The sequence below is a fragment of the Syngnathus acus genome, chromosome 2 (assembly GCF_901709675.1).
Source record: "Syngnathus acus chromosome 2, fSynAcu1.2, whole genome shotgun sequence".
In the NCBI taxonomy this organism is placed as follows: Eukaryota; Metazoa; Chordata; class Actinopteri; order Syngnathiformes; family Syngnathidae; genus Syngnathus; species Syngnathus acus.
In genome coordinates this window covers 17584027-17601659 of record NC_051088.1, presented here as the reverse complement: position 1 = coordinate 17601659, position 17633 = coordinate 17584027, and the positions used below count along the sequence as shown (strand labels likewise).

The 17633-nt window shown below is 40.8% G+C and overlaps 1 protein-coding gene across 5 annotated transcripts in view; it reads left to right on the top strand.

The window, feature by feature from the left end:
- Positions 1 to 613: 613 nt before the first annotated feature.
- The window catches only part of LOC119119562 (RAP1 GTPase activating protein), a 28862-nt gene continuing 11842 nt past the window's right edge, over positions 614 to 17633 (top strand). For 2 of the 5 annotated variants that reach the window (XM_037245961.1, XM_037245960.1), the window contains exons 1-6: positions 615 to 679; positions 778 to 810; positions 10385 to 10478; positions 15419 to 15454; positions 17014 to 17061; positions 17340 to 17378. In XM_037245961.1, the coding sequence (XP_037101856.1) occupies positions 678 to 679; positions 778 to 810; positions 10385 to 10478; positions 15419 to 15454; positions 17014 to 17061; positions 17340 to 17378 (252 nt within the window). In that variant the 5' untranslated portion in view covers positions 615 to 677. Of the gene's footprint in view, positions 680 to 777; positions 811 to 10384; positions 10479 to 13434; positions 14038 to 15418; positions 15455 to 17013; positions 17062 to 17339; positions 17379 to 17633 lie in introns of those variants that run through there. The other 3 variants (XM_037245958.1, XM_037245959.1, XM_037245962.1) reach the window with 3 other exon arrangements.

The following is a 17633-nucleotide window of genomic DNA, read 5'->3' as shown; positions in this document are numbered from 1 at the left end:
GGGAAAAACAAAACGCCTAACCTCTATCCCTTCAGTTATCAGGCTGATGAAAGCCAGTTTTAAATAGTTGGTTTGGACTTTGGTACTTTATTTATTCATATATTGTCACCCTATATGGATTCATATTTTCCATTCACTGACAACTGAGAGCTGATGTCTGTGGAATGATTGATTGTTGTTGTGCTTGAACAGCTTGATTTATTTTTTTAATGGGTATAAAAAGGGGTGTTCTAAAACTTATGACCAATATTTACTGTTGGATTGCTTTTACTGTGTTGGATAAATTAAATTTAAAGAATGCCAAAGTTGCCCTTGAATCCTAGGATAACAAAATTGCACTGCTGCCAATTCAGCTGTGTGCACAGCGCCCTCTACTGTCTGAGAGAAGTTACTTCTGCTGTCAGTTCTGTGAGTGAATGTTTTAATCAGGATGCATTGTGGACAGTGTCAGTGATTAACAGTGTGGATCCAAACTTACACAAGCAGCAGTCCTGTCGTATTTGGTGGCGGGAACACGGCTTTAACAGATGGCCGCATTTATTTCAGGGTGTATCCCGGCCCACTGCATGCACAGAACAGGCGCCCCCACTCAGGTCAGGCTAGTGTTACGTTACGTGCAAAGGACAGATCCCAAATATTTTCTTCCACATTTACAGTACAGCAGGCAATGCAGGAAAATGTATGACTTTGAAGCAATGGCATTTTTTGTCCCTGTGCTTATTTTTCATCACGTATGAGCTGGCAGTTATGCTTGTTGTATGCTTGTTTCATTTCCAGGGTGGACAGGACCTTCTGCAAGGCAAGGACCGGGTGAGTTATTCGTTTTTCTGGCACAGTGTTTCCCAAATGTTTATTGAGTCCAAGTTTTACATTTGAAAATCTGACTGAAAAGTGCTCAACACAAAACAAAAGTTGTGATACGCACATGGAGGCATTTGGATTATTCTGCCTGTCAATATTTAAAAAGATATTTTTTGTGGCTCATAAAAAATAACCAAGTTAAATGAGTTGATTTCTGGTTGGGTCATGCAAAAGAAAATCAGGTCACAGAAATGCTCATAAAGGAAGAAAGGCCACAGTGTGAAAAGGTGAAGGTTTCAAATTTCACATGATGGGAGAATACAGAATGAGAGCACTTCAAGCGTTCCTAATCATCCAGCAACCTGGGTCCTCTCCTCTGCACTCAGCTCTGTCATTCATTATATGATTCAAAAGCACTTCAATGGCTCATCTCCACATCCCAAAAGATTACTGTCTGCTCCAGCAATATATGATAAATCTGAATTTATTCTAAAGCTTTTAATCCGTTTTATTGGCACCAGGGGTGCCAATAAAATGGAGGTCACTGTAAATTAAATCCCTGCTAAATTTACTTTTAAAAACCAGGCTTACAGACTACTCATACTTGTGGCTCTTCATGCATTATTTTTCTTTACTTAAAATAGCTTCTAGTGTTATTTTCTGACTTGGTGGGACTTTTTTTAAAGCTTGGCAGCGTGAGGAGCAGATCCTGCCATCATAAACTTGATGAGTTGGAAGGAGTTTAGGGTTTTAAACCAGTATTAGGCTTTCAAAGTAGCGTTTGAAGCCAAGGTTAACGTGTCAAGGTTTCGGGGTTTTTGAGGTTTTATTTATCAAACTCATATCAGGACCTTCTATTAGTTTGGTAAGGTTACACAATTGATGTTGTTGTTGCGCCACAATGTAATGTCATGCGTCGCCGCATCCAAAAAGCCTATGTTGTGCCAACATTCTAAAATTCATCGACCTGTGTGTTTTGAACGTGTTGGGATTGACTTCCCTTTTTAAGTACTGTATACCTGCACAATCGAATCCAATACAAAGGTTACAACAAGTCAAAGACTTTACTTCTGATTGACCCCATCAAAAAGCTATTCATATCACAGTAGTTTATGAGAACTGTTGTTTGTAATTATCCTGAATTCGGCTGGTGACCAGTCCAGGGTATACCCCACCTCTCACCTAGAGTCAAATGGGAAAGGCGCCTATTTAATGGGCCTGTCTCACTGTCCTGGAGACTAGTTGATAACTTGATGGCGACGCAAATCTCAGCGAGATCCCCTGGGGATTAGCTGGGTTGCCAGGGAGTCGCAGTAAATTAGGCTTCAGCAGCTTCCTGGCAGCATTTTAGAAGACAAGAACCTTTATTGTGGTTGTCCATGGTAAAAGCTGTTGGCAATGACCTTACTAGTTCTCCATATATACATTGGAGAAGTCCAATCACGTTGCCCCGAGCTTCGGGCTAAGTGGTTTCCATGATATATCCCTTGTGAGACTGTGAGAGTGCAAGCAATATTTTGGTCTCCAGTGATATAGGCCCTTAACCTTGTGAGGATAAGCACGATATGAAATAGATGGATGGTTCACACCTTTTTACTGTCAGTCATCAGTTTGGGACAATTTCCCATCAGACTCTAGATGTAGTTAATGTTGTGTCCTCTGAGTGTACATTGCCTTGTCTCGTTTCCCGTCATCGTGCAGCGCTAATACGTTTTCATGAGCTCAGGGACTCTAATCTGTATTTAATGTCAGAAGCTCCTCGGCTTTCAACAATATGCACTTGATTAAAATGTTAAATGGTCGTTGCGGGCCAACACGATTCTCCACTCTCCGTGGGAGGCTCCTAATTAGTTGTAATCCTGTTTAGCTAAGTTTCCCGGATGGGAGGATAGAGCAGAAAATGGTTTGTGTGGATGACATGTTTTATAAGAGACCCCCCCCCTCCACACACACCAGACACACATGCACAGTGTACTGGGCCTCGCTGTCCCTGGAGCATGATGGATTATTGTGGCCGGCTGTCCATTGTGTAACTCCCTACTTATTTTTTCAAACAAGATGGCCTATGGTGTCGCCATACTATTTCCAAGTGACCTTCATGTTGGGCAGGCATGCGCATCCACGGGGGGGTCGCTCTGTTAGCAAGGAAGAAGTCACGACCGATGCTCTTGACATCTGTCAGGAAAGAAAAACAAACAAGCAGAGAATCTATTCTCTTAGCTATTATTTGTTTCTTAAAATGGCAGGCGTCGTATACCATGACTAGCCAAAAGGCAGCACATTTGCTTTGTCTTATGATTCTTTTTTACAAATGTTACAGTGCACTTTTTAGACCTTTTGACCATGATGTCACATTTACTTCTGAGTGGGAAAAGTTGAGGCATTCTCATAGTAAATAAATGATAACATGATTGAACGATGATTTATTAATCTACTCTACCGTTTTGATAGCAGTGCAATTGCTACTATGATCATAGAGTGATGAGCAAATTATTTTAACTTTTGTGTTTCTCGGATTAATGGGACAGATGCGCTCCTTTGCTTCTGAATGACTAGTTGTCTACTAGCAACCTATCATTAACTTTCTCAAAGCATTTGCTACGTACCTGCGAGAAAATATCTTCCACAAAATAGATGATGGATGTTTCCCTCCCAGTCTGATCGATTTCTAGTCAGTGCCCAAATAGTCAGCAACAGCTGGTCCCTAGGCCAGATGAAAAAAATAAATGGGTGAGTTTCCTCAGGTGGAAAAAGCTGTCAAAACAAATCATGTGCCTGATTTTCTGTCAACCCCTAATGGGCCAGGCTCAAACTCCCAACAACTCTATTTATCCTTATCACCGAAAGGTTATGCTGGTTTAATTTCATTTTTAAGGATATTGAGGAAAAAAACGTGTTGAACTCCTGTTTTGAGGCCTGTCTCATTGGAAGTACCTCATCGCATGAATGTATCTCTGTGACAGATGATGTCATGTTGTTTTTCCTCTCGATCTCAAACTATTTCAGAATCAAATCAGCGTTTTTTTTCTTAACAATCAATCAATTAATGACTTATTCAAATATGAGCAAATTATGCCCATTAACAACTAATAAGATAGCACAAGCTGTGGTTGTCTTATGAGAACCTGTCATGCCATGTTGACAGTTGACCAGGGCAAATGTTTATATTTCCGTTGGGCCAGGGCATTCCAAAACCAGACTATTTTAAGACTGTTGCTATTTTTTTCTGAAAAGCGTGACGTGGTTCTATGTTTAGGGGGCTCTTTGGATCCTTCACTTTACTTTGTGTTCTGTCCACTTTCTGTCCATCAAGAGGAATATGAATAGGAACGTCTTTTTTTTTTATCACTGTTATACGTACAACATAATGAAAGGGGAATTCTTGTGAGGTGATGAAATTTGCAGGTCAGTTTCTTAGTCTGTTGCTTCTGGCTTTTCGTGTCCCAAACACTTAACAATATAAGCTGTAAGTAGCTTAGGAGACATTGGGATCTACTCTCAACTTTTGAAGGAAGTTTGTTTGGAAAACCTTGATCCAGATACAGATGGAGTCTGTTATTCCAAAGCCATTGAAAAGAACTTGCATGCAAACGGGAAAATATGGCAGATGACAGTAATTGCTCTGCTTGGGATGATGATTAACTTCAAGTAGGAGGCGACAATGGCCTCACTCGGCAACTGATTTAAAGGCATTGGTGAAGACCCCAGCCAGCTGACATGCAGCTTTCCTTGGCTTGAACTAGTACAACGTGCACGTCACCTGGTGCTTCTCCACTGTGCTGCGTTCCTTGCTGCGGTTGGGCGGGTGGTTAACGAGGCAGCCTCTGGCGACTTAAGCAACACTGCAGACTCTCCTGCTCACTAAAATCCAGTGAGATGTCACTCAGTATACTGGGTGTCACCTCGCGTGTATGTATGTCAAAGTGGGAGAGCCGAGTGTCGCTCGGAGCAAAACGTCTGCTGTGTGCGTCTCCTGCCGACTGACCAAATATAGAAGCAAAATGACAAGCGTGCTCCCGATCCACCTGCCATCCAGCTATAGAGTTCAAGATGTCTTAAACAATCCTAAATCCCACAGCTTGTTGGGAGGATGACGCAGCTAGGAAACATTTTCAGGTTATTTTTGTCAGACAGTTGTGCTTTTTATTTTTTTCCCCCCTGTCATTGCTTGTCAACTGTCAATTGAAGTGCTAAGGTCTTACAATAAGAAAGAAAAAAAGCTACTATTTGAAAAAAAAGTTGTCCTTCAATGTTAAATTTGTTTATCTTTGAAGTGATGGACCTTTACAGAAAGTAGTCGGAATATTGGTTGTGCTGACAATGTACGACATCATGAACTCAAGTGTGATATTGTAGTGCAAATGCCATTTATTACTTTAAATAGCAATCCCCAACACTTTGTGATTTTTTTAAATTTATAAGATTCAGCACCTAATTTTAATCTTCTCCTCAAAAGCTGTGCTGATTTCCATTCCAGTGATGCAAGGCTGCCATCTACAGGCAAGTTATTACAGTGGTTTACAAAAGCTGAATTTCACAGGAAAGCCTTTTCTTTGTCTTTTCCTTGAATGCTGATCTATTCGTTGTTGGCAGGAAACACCTAAATTGAGAGTATTGACTTCAACTTTATTCTTGTCCTTGTGTCCGTTGAGGCGCATGTGCGTGGCTGTGATTTCCCCAGAGTGGTGATGAGGGTGGTGGAGGATTTGTTTCCAAGGAAAACATAGTATATTGTTAGAGATGAGTGGGCTGATATTATAGGTCATCTGAAAAAAATCCAAATGAACAAGAATAACAAATAAATCCCTTTTTTTGCTGCCCTTACGATGGAGCAGCGATTTGATTGTCTCGTCGCACTTCAGAGCCCCCATGTTAAATTATTCATTCTTTTGTAAAATCATACTGACTTTTTTTTTCTTGCGCCATCTGCTAAACAGAAGCATTACAAACAGTTTCAGTTCATGAAAGACCCTGAGTTGTGAATTCAGATTTGTTTTAAAATAGTTTTCAGCAATTCTCTTCAAACATGTTGGATTCAGTGTTCGAGACACTATGGAATATTTTTTTATCCTTGAGATCTATTAACAACACCCTTCACCCTTTTTCTTTTCACTTACGGGGGACTTCATAGGTACAATATCTGTGCTGTGTCAAATGAGACCTCATCACCGCCTTTATCGTAGAGCGTAAGTGTCACACCACAGGCAATTATGTTTGCCTTTGTTCGCATGCTTCAGGGCTGAGAGTTGATGCATTGGGGCAGTCTGAGAAAAGGTCCATTTCTGGCTGTCTATTTGTGTGCTGTTTGATTCTATCTGTGGGAGACAGCAGGTGTTGTGACTTGAGCAGGACACAATCCACTGTGAGACAAATTACAAATCACTTGAGGTGAAAGAAACTAGTGATTGTTGAAAGCTGAATGTCATGTGTGGGGGGAAATGCTCTTTCAGGGCTGTATTAATTAAATTAGCTGGCTTGTCTGCGATGTAAGACCAAAATCTGAACAGGCTTCTCGTTAAAAAAGACGTGGTGATGTCATTTCACACTTGAGGCCTAAGTATATGTATGAAAGCAATTCAAAAGTTCAAAGTTATTAGTTCAATTTGCTGCTCCTTATTCAAATACATTTTGTAGAGGATCTGTAATATAAAAAAAAGCTAAAGCTTTAAAAAAAAGAACATGATGCGGTATTAAGTCATATTCATTTCTCACAGTTGTATTTGTGGTATTTGATTGACAGTTGAAGACATGAAGCAGCAAGGACAGCATGTTTTTTAATGATTTAGAAGCCTCATTTTATATTGGTGATTTTTTTTCCCCCCATTTACAGAGACTTTAAAATAGGGAGGTCGCAGCAGCATTGGTCAGTTTGTCTTCGAGACTTTATTGCTGTTGGGTAAAATCTGTGCCTGATTTTAGCACACATGATTCCTGGTTGCAGTTGTATCATGTGACTTTGTCACTGGGTGATTGATTTCCTCGCATCTAATTTGACAGGCTTTCCTAATGGCTTGACACAGTAGTGAAAGAGAAAGCGAGGCAGCTTGCCTTCAAAGGATGAAGGGTGTTGGGCAGGCCAGGGGAGTGACCACAGCCCAACTTGAGTAGGCTAATGTGGTGTGGAATTTGCGCCAGAGGGGCCAGCTGGAGGGGATTTATTGAGAGTGGATGCTCTCAATTCCTGTCCTAGTATCTCCCCCCGACCGCAACAAATTCAACAAGAGCTTTCTGTTGCTCTTTCTGATTCTTACTTGCCAGCATGTCTGAGCCCACAGAGCCCTCATTTTAAATGCACGCGACATTGATTTGATAAAGCCAGTAGCAATGATCCATATTTGAATGCCACTCTTTGCTAATCAGAATTTAAACAGGGCATCTCGAAATCTGTCATTTGACGTGCTTTTCACATATAACCACAGGTGTAAAAGCAGTGTAAGCCTTTCCCGTGAGCATTACGAGCCCAAAGTCACTCTGTGAATGTTTGTGAATGAGGGATTAGCATCCAAAGCCTTAATCCAAAATACAATCTCCAAAACACATTACAGCTAATGTGGCTGTTGGACTTTGTCTAGCGATATAATACTATTTGCTTCAAAGCTTTGGTGAGTGAGCAGATTATTGTGTTGTTTTCACTGGAGCACGTGTTGTTGTAATCCCCAGTTAGGACTCTTCAAATATTCACACATACGCAAATACATTTGGTATTATACAAAGAAAGACACGTTGTGTCCTGGGCCTGTTGATGTAGTGGCGGAATATATGTTCAAAGAAAAAGGAATACCTCCACACAAACTGAAAAAATAAACATGATTATTAAACACCTTTGCATCATTTATTAGTGAATAAGTCATCAAAGATAGTGCTGACCCTTCCTTTGAGGGAAAGAATGCACCTTTTCATTTCTACTTGACTTGATGACTGATTTTAAAAAAAGATGAAGGAAAGGTGACACAAACTGCACATCATTAGCTTTCACGGGCCACATAAAATGATGTGATGGGCCGGAACAGGCCCCCGGGCCTTGACTTTGACACCATTTCCTTTAGAGCGATGAAACCGCTTTAACATGTTTTCTCTTATGAACATATTGAACAAGTCGCAGCATTAGACACGTGGGCGTTTTTCACTCATCATCATTTGGCTGATGCGGTTGCCACGGCAACTGCCCGAGCTGAGTGGCAGCGGCAAGCCCTGCTCGCTTTTCCCACGATGAGCGGCAGAGTTCCGTCAACATTTAAAAGCCCAGTTGGGGAGGGTTTTCTGCTTTTCAAGGATGATCAGACTTGTGCTGGTTGTTCAGGCGGACCACGTGATTAAGGGAGCAGACAAAGAGGGAGGAAGTGACAAGCACAGAGTGCATATGTGCATGTGAGAGACAGAGTGGGAAGACACAGAGAAACAGAGAGAGGGAGGAACAGGGAAGAGTCAGTAGATGCCTCGCACCACTTGCAACGAGCATCAGTGTGACAAGCTGGGTGAAACCGGCAGGTGGACGTCGGAAGTGAGCTGAAGGTGTGGATGGATCACGGATGCGACGCCTTCAGGGAGGAGAGACAAGTGCCAACGTGAGGGGACGAGAGCTTCTGTCAAGAGCTTAACCGCAGGGAGGGAGACGTAGACTGTGAGTCATCTGCTCACTGCGCACACTTCCCAGGGAGCTTTCCACGCCGCCAGTAAGTTTGGCTGCCCCACTTCACTCGCACACACGCGCAGAGGACGTCAACGTATCCAGACGCCATGCTGGGACTTCCTAGCGCGGCTGCTTACCAGCTGGGCTGTGTTATGTAATTTGTTGTGTTGTCGGGATGAAGCTGTGGCTTAGTGCTGCTGAGCTGTAGGACGTTGGACAGTACGTACTAACTACGCAGGTGTGTAAGTGTGTGTGTGGGGTCTGTGTGCTGCGCAACAGTGGACATTTTGTCCCGCACTTTTTATGTGATGGGTGTCTTTACAGACTGACGGAAGCAGACTCAGTGTCCTGTGAGTATTTGTTATCATCAAATGTGTTTGTTTTTCTTTGCATGATATGCACAGGTCCTTCCTTGAACAGTACATTCAGCCTTGGGGTGTGCCTTGAGATATGACTGATCTGTTCGGTGACTCAAATCATCGTAACCCATTCAAATGAATGGATATTTCATGAATCCGTTCCAGCTTCCCCCAAAGGAACACAATTTTTGATGACTAAAAGAGATATTAAAAAAAAAAAGACCATGCAAATTGATTTAAAAACATTGACAAATCAATATGCCATTGGGTTCTTGGGTTCTGAGAAGTTCAACAATGCTGTGAAGAGTTCAGCTTGCAAGTAGTTCCAAATAAAATTCAATTATAAATATAAATGACTAATGAATAGAATTAAATAACTAAGCGTAGAGGGCAGCTTATTCCAATTACAAAGTGCAAAGTGTTTTTGCTCAGATTTTGGGACAATTAGCAAACATTGATCTGTTGGGAACCACAATTTAATTGGCACCATGGTGGCTTATTTAGCAGAGCACTAAAACAGAAAACAAAATTGCCGCAACCGAATCAAATACAAAAACAGAGGTTGCAGTGTATTTAGTGTTTCTCCAAGTTTTTACGTTTTCAGTTCCGTTAATGTTGTGATTCTTTGCAGATGTACAGTTTCAGGATAGTCAACCCGAATCATAATGTTATTGCCCTTGGGTGTGTTTTCTTCAAGACAACCGATGCCTCTTTACATCCTGCTCGTATCAGCGCTAAGAGTTTATATGAATGAAGAAGAACCTCCACATGTGTAAAAGCCTGCTGCAATTCAACATTCATTCACCTTCATCACCTTAATTCTGAGGAGCAGCTTTTTCTATTTACATTCTCCGTAGCACCGCAGAGACTCTCTAATGGGACTAAATTCCTTCCGCCTGCTGACAATGGTGTGTTGCAAAGTATGGCTCATTGACTGGTTGATAGTGTAAAGGAGTGTTCTTTAATCCATGGAGCGTTGCTCCACTTTTGTTTGTCCGTAGAGGTTACGAGGATTCGCGTGTATTAGTGACTACTGGGATCCGCACGAGCGACAATTCGACTTCTCACTTTGCGTGAGCTCAACAGGATGAGTCCGTGCTGATTGGATGTGTTGCGTGTTTGAGATGGACTGAATTATCGATTAGGGGTTCAGTGGGGACAGAGCTTTCATGATAGATGGGGAAATGTGCATGCGACCCTCTCAGCTTCGAGATGAGAGATGTTACACGAGGTGTTTGAAAACATCGCTGTATCCGTATCTATTGTACTATTGCGACTCGTGTTTTTTAGAGCAAGTAATGAATAAGCCATACATGCTGAAATTGCAACACATCAGGCTCAACTGAAAACATGCATTATGGATTTTATTCATGAATGGGTTGTTTCACCTCTTTGCTCATTCGTGTTTGTCATCATACATTTTTCACGTGATTGTATTTTTGGATGAATAAATCAATGGATGTTGAGTGGTTTGATATTCATACATTTGTTGTTGACTGGAATCTTTTGCTAAACGAGAGCAATCTCCTCCAAGTTGACCCGATTGTGAGGGCCCCTTTGCTGACTGATCCTTTGTGTCCGATTCTCGTTACAGGAAACATGATGGGGGTGAGCCCAGAATTTGTGGCGCACTAGAGCCTCTGTCGTTCCAGCCAAAACTCACACACAGCACCGTGACAACCCAGAAGGTTGGTGACCATGACAAGCACATACAACGCATGAGAGTTCATTTAAACTACACTGGCGCCTTGAGATAGCCGACGTTTTGGGAGAACTTTGCGATCATTTGGCTTATTGTTTTGCTTTAACTTGTAAGTTTGAGCTTAAGATGCCGTAAAGCGTCAATAAACTCAACTCATTTCACGATAGCAGCATTTTTGGAAAGTCTCCCTAGTTTATGACCTCCTGGTGGCCAAAGAGGTGCATGACAACGCAGCACTGAATCATGACGTGCAAACTCTTTATTTGCTCACACTATTTAATTATTACTTTTTATAAAAAATATTTCTATTTTTTTGGGGGGTGTTGAAATGGGTTCCATTCTCATAAAAGTTTATTTGAGATAGAAGTGTTTTATGAGTATAGCCACGCAAAAGAATTTAACTCGTGTGTCAAGGCATCACTATGTCGACAAACTTAAAACTCTGTATATTGGTTCTATAAAATATTTATATGCAGTTCTGAACAGTAAGCTTGTTAATTTTAGTCTCAGCATGAGGTTGTTAATCATTTGTCACATTTTTTAATTAGGATGAGATTATGTTGAAGCTATTATTAATGAATATGAATATAATTTTGGCTCGTCAGTATGTTTATTATTTCAAGCATCACACTTCATGTCAGATCCATTTCCTCATCGTTGTGCTGCCAGATCGTACGTCTTATCATTAATAACCAGAGACTGGCGTGGGAAAAGTGCCAGGGATATTTTGGGAACGCAGCGAATGAAAGAGCTGAGCTCCGTGGTGATTAAAAGAGGATACGATCTCGTTTACGTTGGATTGGTTTTGTAAGGTCCTTCCGAGTTTGGAAAGGGGCTTAGGCGACTTTACTTGATCTAAGGAAAGTGCCGGGAAGAGAGAGAGAGAGACACATTAAAAGAGACTTTGGATCCAGTTGTTCCACATTCCTTATGATGTGGACGGACTTGGTACCAACTGTAGGCTCATCTGACAGTTAATCTGATTTGTGGGTGAGAAATTTGGGCAACTTTTGTGTCTCTATATTTATCATTTGGTTCACATTTTCTAAAGCGGTCACTTAATTTATATTGTACATAAATTGTGCCGCTTGATAATGTGGAAAGAAAAGAAAATGAAACATTACAAACAGTTGGGAGGCCTCCAATAACCCTTTTGTACTGTATGTTCTACTCATATATCCAACTTTGAATCCGTTTGCCCGTGTCGTTCTATTTGCTAGTTACAGCAAAATCTATGCCCTTGCTTGCTCAGTGGCCATCCAAAAAGAGATCAAATTCTCTTTGACGGCTGTCGTAACGGTTGACAGTCTCATTGTCCTCCTCCTCACTACATTAGTAGGAAGTAGGAAACAAGTTTTCACCTCAACTGTCATTGCCCCTTCAAGTTGGTCTGTAACTATCAGAGGACTGCACTGACAGTTGTAAACAAAACTGAAAATTGCTTTCATTTTCCTGATCAAAAATACGTAAACTGAGTTTGTTAGTGAAAAATGGACCATTATGACTGGACGATCCCTTTAATTGATGTTTTGTCTAACTTAGAAACGTATCAGACGATCAGACAAGTGTCACTGTACACGTTTTTAGCAATTAGCGTATGTTTTTTAGAAACAAATCTCTGACTTCACTTTACAAGGTTTTTAAACAATCGCTGATACTTAGCACACATAGAGCATACAACATGGTACAACACTAAAATCAGCCTGGCCTGCATAACCCATTTAAAATGATTCGTTTGTATATTGTGTCAGACTGTTCCTACGCCACAGACATCACTAAATTATTATGTCCAAAATGTTTTGGGAGTTTGCCACTTCAAAATGGATAACACTTCTTGCAACCTTCCAGGTCAAGTTTGAACCATTTGCTATTTAATTGTTACATTTTAAGATTCGACCACACAGATACATATTGTACACATATTCGTATTTGATGAGGATACGGAAGGAAAGTGTAATAATCACTACATTGATTGTAACCAATTTAATCAGAGCCTTCAGCAAACAAGGTCAATCTGCAATTAACCCCCAGTGGGTCTTACGGTTGCCGCTTCATTCAAGAGAAACTACAGCGAGGTCCTCGTTATCCACAATTCCTGGTAATAAACTCATTAAAGCAATGTGTGTGGCATGTCAAGACAAGATGATTGCCATCATCTCGGTGCAGATGAGAAAGGGTATAAAACACGCAATTAGTGTGATGACAAAGATGAGCCTCGCTACAGTTCTGCTCGGAATAGAGTTATCAAAAATAAGCCTGCTGGAATCACATGGTACAAACAGCTGAACCTAAAATAGCGGCTCACATTGAATGAAGACATGCACAGCTGAACGACGTGAAGTGTCTTTTTACAAACTACGTCATGCAGCACTGTTTTAGCTACACTTGAAAGAAACAAATGGGAAAATTAAAAAAAGTGAAAAGCAGCTTCCCCTGTTATGAACGGGTATACAAAACATAGACCCCAAAATATCTGAGCCAATTTAAAATAGGGCACACAAACAACTTCATCAACTTCATCAACACTCCAATTAGGCTCATTTGATTGAAATTTCTAGAATTTTAATTTCCTCAACCACCCTATCGTTTTCTCAAAACCTTAAACACAAATCCAAAAATTGAAACTGCGTTCACAGATCGTCGGACTCTTCCAGCAAAACAGAAGTGTTGCTTCAAAACAGACTATTAAAAAGGGAGGGGGGGACGCATGAATAGTCAGTACATAGAAAAAGTAATGACCATAAAGCTGTAGAAATGATTTTATCGTTCACAACATAAATGTATTGAGTAATTGTTATAAAAAAAAAAAGTATTGGGCCTCCTAAGTATAATAGCAAATTGATGTATTTAAACGGTCATACTGTAAATTTACAGTATGTTAACATACAAACAAAAGTGATGTTAAGATCTGAAACTCTGGATTTTGGTGGACACTGCTGCACTTATTGCATTTCTGCTTCCTTCATCGGCCAACACGGGATAATAACACGATCTATAAAAGTCACCTGTCGTTCATTTGAAATACACGTTCTTTCCTCACAAGAAGTTGTAGCAGTGCAAAGAGAAAGACGCTTGCTCGCTTGGGGTGCAGAAACAGAAAAGTGTGACGCAATGCCTTATTTGTTCTGTAAATATTCAAAATTTAGGTCTCAACTGTTGTATTTACTTCACTGATGTTTAAACCGGAACTGATGGCATTGGAGCTGAGCAGGTGATCATTTTAAGGTTTTACAAGGTGAGAAGCTCCACCTTTGGAGTAGACGTAGGTGTGAGTGCTGACTTCAGTTCAGGGGAGTGGCCGGCCGTGCCAAAAGCACTTTGGATGGCGTCTTTGTACGCAACCTGAGATCATCTTTTAACTGCTTTGAGTGTGGAGCTACAAATCTGACAAGTAGGGTGCCCGGAATGGTCGCTGTCTTAAAAAAAAAGTGTGGTTGCATTGTGGCATCGTTGAAGCATCATAGCTTGTTTGAAGAAGTATGGCGAAAAATCCCAGTATCTCTTCCTCAAAGGTGACTCGGGCTCACTGGAACAAACCCAGACACGTAAGTCTTTTTATTTACAAAGTCTGACGACAGAGATAGTGGCAGTTGGAATTTAGCGACAGAATCAAACTGCAAACTCATTTGAATGAAAGCTGATTTGATCTCAGGCTGAAGATGTGTAAGTGTTGAAATCAGGTGTCTATTTTGTAAGGCAAATCGTAATGACACACACTTTAGCGCTCATGCTTCAGTCTACAGATGGGATGCATCCGCTGTAACTTTAATCTCTGAGGCAAGTCAGCTTCTGTTTACCTTCAGGGTTTGTGGCACACTATTATTTGCACATGGTGGAGGACTTTAGGTGTACTCGCACTGAAAACTAGCACACAATCACTCTGTACACAAAGGTTTTTATTGGCTGAATTCACCTGCCTTCACTCCACATGGAGTTGACAATTTGGACAGACAGTCTTGCTGGTTCCGCCTTGTTTTTAAGTCCGAGCTTTTGTTAGACGTCTGTCTCGCAAAGAGTTAACATGGTACAACATCATTGCTGATTCTATTAGATGAGTCGTGCTGGCATCTTTCTACTATGAATACTCAAAGGAGATAAATCACCCGATCGCTAATTATTTGGTGCATCAATGCTTAACAAATGCTATGCACTTACTTTGTCACTTGAGGGATGACTAGAAGTCTTTTGTGATGACATTTTGCTTGCACCTCTGCTGAAGAAATTGGTGGTAGGGTTGCAAAGTGTGGTCTCTCGGAAGCACCGTAATGTGCCTGCTTCAAAATGCAGTTGAATTTGTTGTTCATTTTTGCATTCTAGTAGTTCACCACTAGCCGGCATTAAAACATCAAATAATTGTACACACTGTCCCTTTAATTGTATTTGTATTCGTTTTTAATAGGGAAAGATAATTTGAGATTGAAGTGCTATGAAATGCTGTAATTTTTTGTTGGTTTTTATTTCACCACTTGAACTATCTGAAATGGACCAAATGGTAGAGCACATGGTGCAGCTCCAGCCCGATGGCTTTGTCAAAAGACAGGCAGTGGGAAACCAGATTAGATTAGAGTGGTTGTATTTGTTCAACAGGGGATGGTGTACATGAATGAACATTTCCATAGTGACAGAAAAAGGAAATCCACTTCAGTACGATTAAAGTCACAAGGCAGATTTTCATAGTTAGTCTCCCTGCCTGAAAGTAGCCAACAGGCTGTCCTGGTGGAAAGGAAGAGTTCATTTAGACGTACAATAAATCTCAATACCAAATACAAAAGTATACATAATCAATTTTTCCACAACATGTTAATCGTACAACATTTTTCACTTTGTTTCCCAAATGGAGCTCACACTAAAAGAGTTGACACGTTGGAAGAGAGAGAAGTAAATTAAGAAGCAGACAACCTAAAATATTTTCTCTCCTCTCTCCAGACTGCTGAGTTATTTGAAATGATTGAAAAGATGCAGGTAAGGCGACGTGCCCGTCGCTGCATTTTGCTAATTGTCTAAGCAACTCACACGGCATCGGCTGCCTCCTCTCTATCCCGTCTTGAGTTTCGCTTGTTCCCGAGCTATATGACGTTGCTTTATTAACATTGTTTGTCCCTGCACAGTAAGCTTTTTATCTCACCTCAAAATCCCTCAGAGTGGTCTCCGAAGGCTTTTCGAGGCGACATTTGTTTTAATCTGACAATCTGGCTCTCGACAAATGAAGAGTTTGAAAATAGACCTCATTTTTCTCTGCGTGTCATCAATTCGTATGTTGGCAATCAGTTCATCATCAAATAATTAAATGAACTATTTGTGTGGTAATCTTTGATGTCTGGCATAAGACAATGGGCCCTCTTTATAAAGGGTACTTAGACCATTTAATGTAATAAGATTCTAAATAAAGAAAGATAATCAGCTTCGCTTTAATAAAGTCTGTCCAAGCAATATTTTGTTTTCTACCCCACTTCTCTCCGACTTTGATTAGCTTTCCCAACTCAACTTTATTTCCAGAGAAGGAAATAAAATATCCTTGTCTAATTAAAATTTAGAAGAGCTTCCTTTATCTTAGCAACACTGAAATCTCCAATGATTGCACCAGGATGTTTGAATACGTGATGTCACAAACTGAAGTTTCAACGAAAACAAACAAATTCAAATCTCCTGTCACGGTCTCTCTCACTTCACCGCCAGCTCTCGTCCCGCTCCATTTGCAATGACGAAGCATATTAGACAAAGGGCTCAAGTTCAACAGACCCTGTATTTTTCAGTCACGAAACTTCTACGGCCAAAGAGCTGCGATTTTTCAAAATGGCCTTTCAAAAAAAGGCTGGAACTTGCCTAATAAGGGAGAAAGGAGCGCAAGTTGTAAACAGGCTACCAGTGAATGTGGTGTCCAAAAATGCTGAAACCGGTCTGAACCAGTATAGCTCAATGTGCAACAAATATGAAATGACAAAAAAAGAGTGGAAAAGTACAAATTAAGGAGAAAATTAGCAAGGCTTTTGTAACAGGCTGCCAATACATAAGCACCTCTTTCATCTGCCTTTTTCATTTTCTGTAACAACTGCATCGTAGTCAACTGTTTCTGTAGGCCATTGTTTGCATCGAGAATTATGATGATTATGATCGTTATCATTACACTTGTTCTAATATTGTCATTCCCAATGTTGCCGTTGGTTATGTGACCTTCCTTATTTGTCTGCAGAATTTCTGCCTTTTTTTTTGTCTTCTCTTTGCCACTTCCAACAGATGCTCCAGCGTGGAGGCGTCACTTATCGCCGCATCTTTATAATCCTCTCCCCGGCCTCACTCTTTGCACTTTGCTCTACGGCGCTCTTTTGCGTCCTTAACTGCTCCCTGGCTGTCAGGATGCTTTCATCTGTCTCTCCCTGACTTTTTGTTTTTTTGCTAAGTTGCCCGCTGTGCATCCTTCGAGTACGCCGCCTTGTCATTTTGTTCCCTGTGTCGCTTTTGTGTTTGAATTGAGTTTGATAAATGACTTGTCGCTCGCCTGTTTTTGTTTCTTCATCTCGCAGGGGAACAGGATGGATGAGCAGAGATGCACCTTTCCACCCACACTCAAGGTACGATTTTTCATGCAGACGGCACTCTATAAATCATAACCAGAGAACGTAGTTCATCCTTTACATGATATTACATTCATAGTGCATTGGAGTCATTTTTCAGTCAGTTGTCTGACTTCATGATCCTCTGGTCTGGTGCAAACATTATTAGAACTACAAGTTTACAAGCTTCTCAGTCCAAAACAAATGAGGGGAAACAATGCAATGTGTCAATGAATACTGTTAATTTGCTGTTTATTCTTGTTTGTCTTCACTATGAATTTTTGATGACAAACCAGACCGAGGAGGACTACATTCCCTATCCAAGTGTCCACGAGGTACGGTGCAGCACGTCCCTCCCTGGTGCTAGTGTAGAATTTGTTAGAGCCTTAGAAGTAATTTTGGTGATTTTTGTTTTTGTAAATACATTCCATAGGTTTGAAGTGTTGATGGGCACGTTACTGTATTTTGTGTTGTGTTTGTGGATCCCTGCATGACAGACACATGACAAAGTTAACAGTTTATTAAACACAGCTGACTTGTTAGCAAGACTGCTGTGCAGTCTTTGTCTTCACGAGATATTGGTTTTGTCC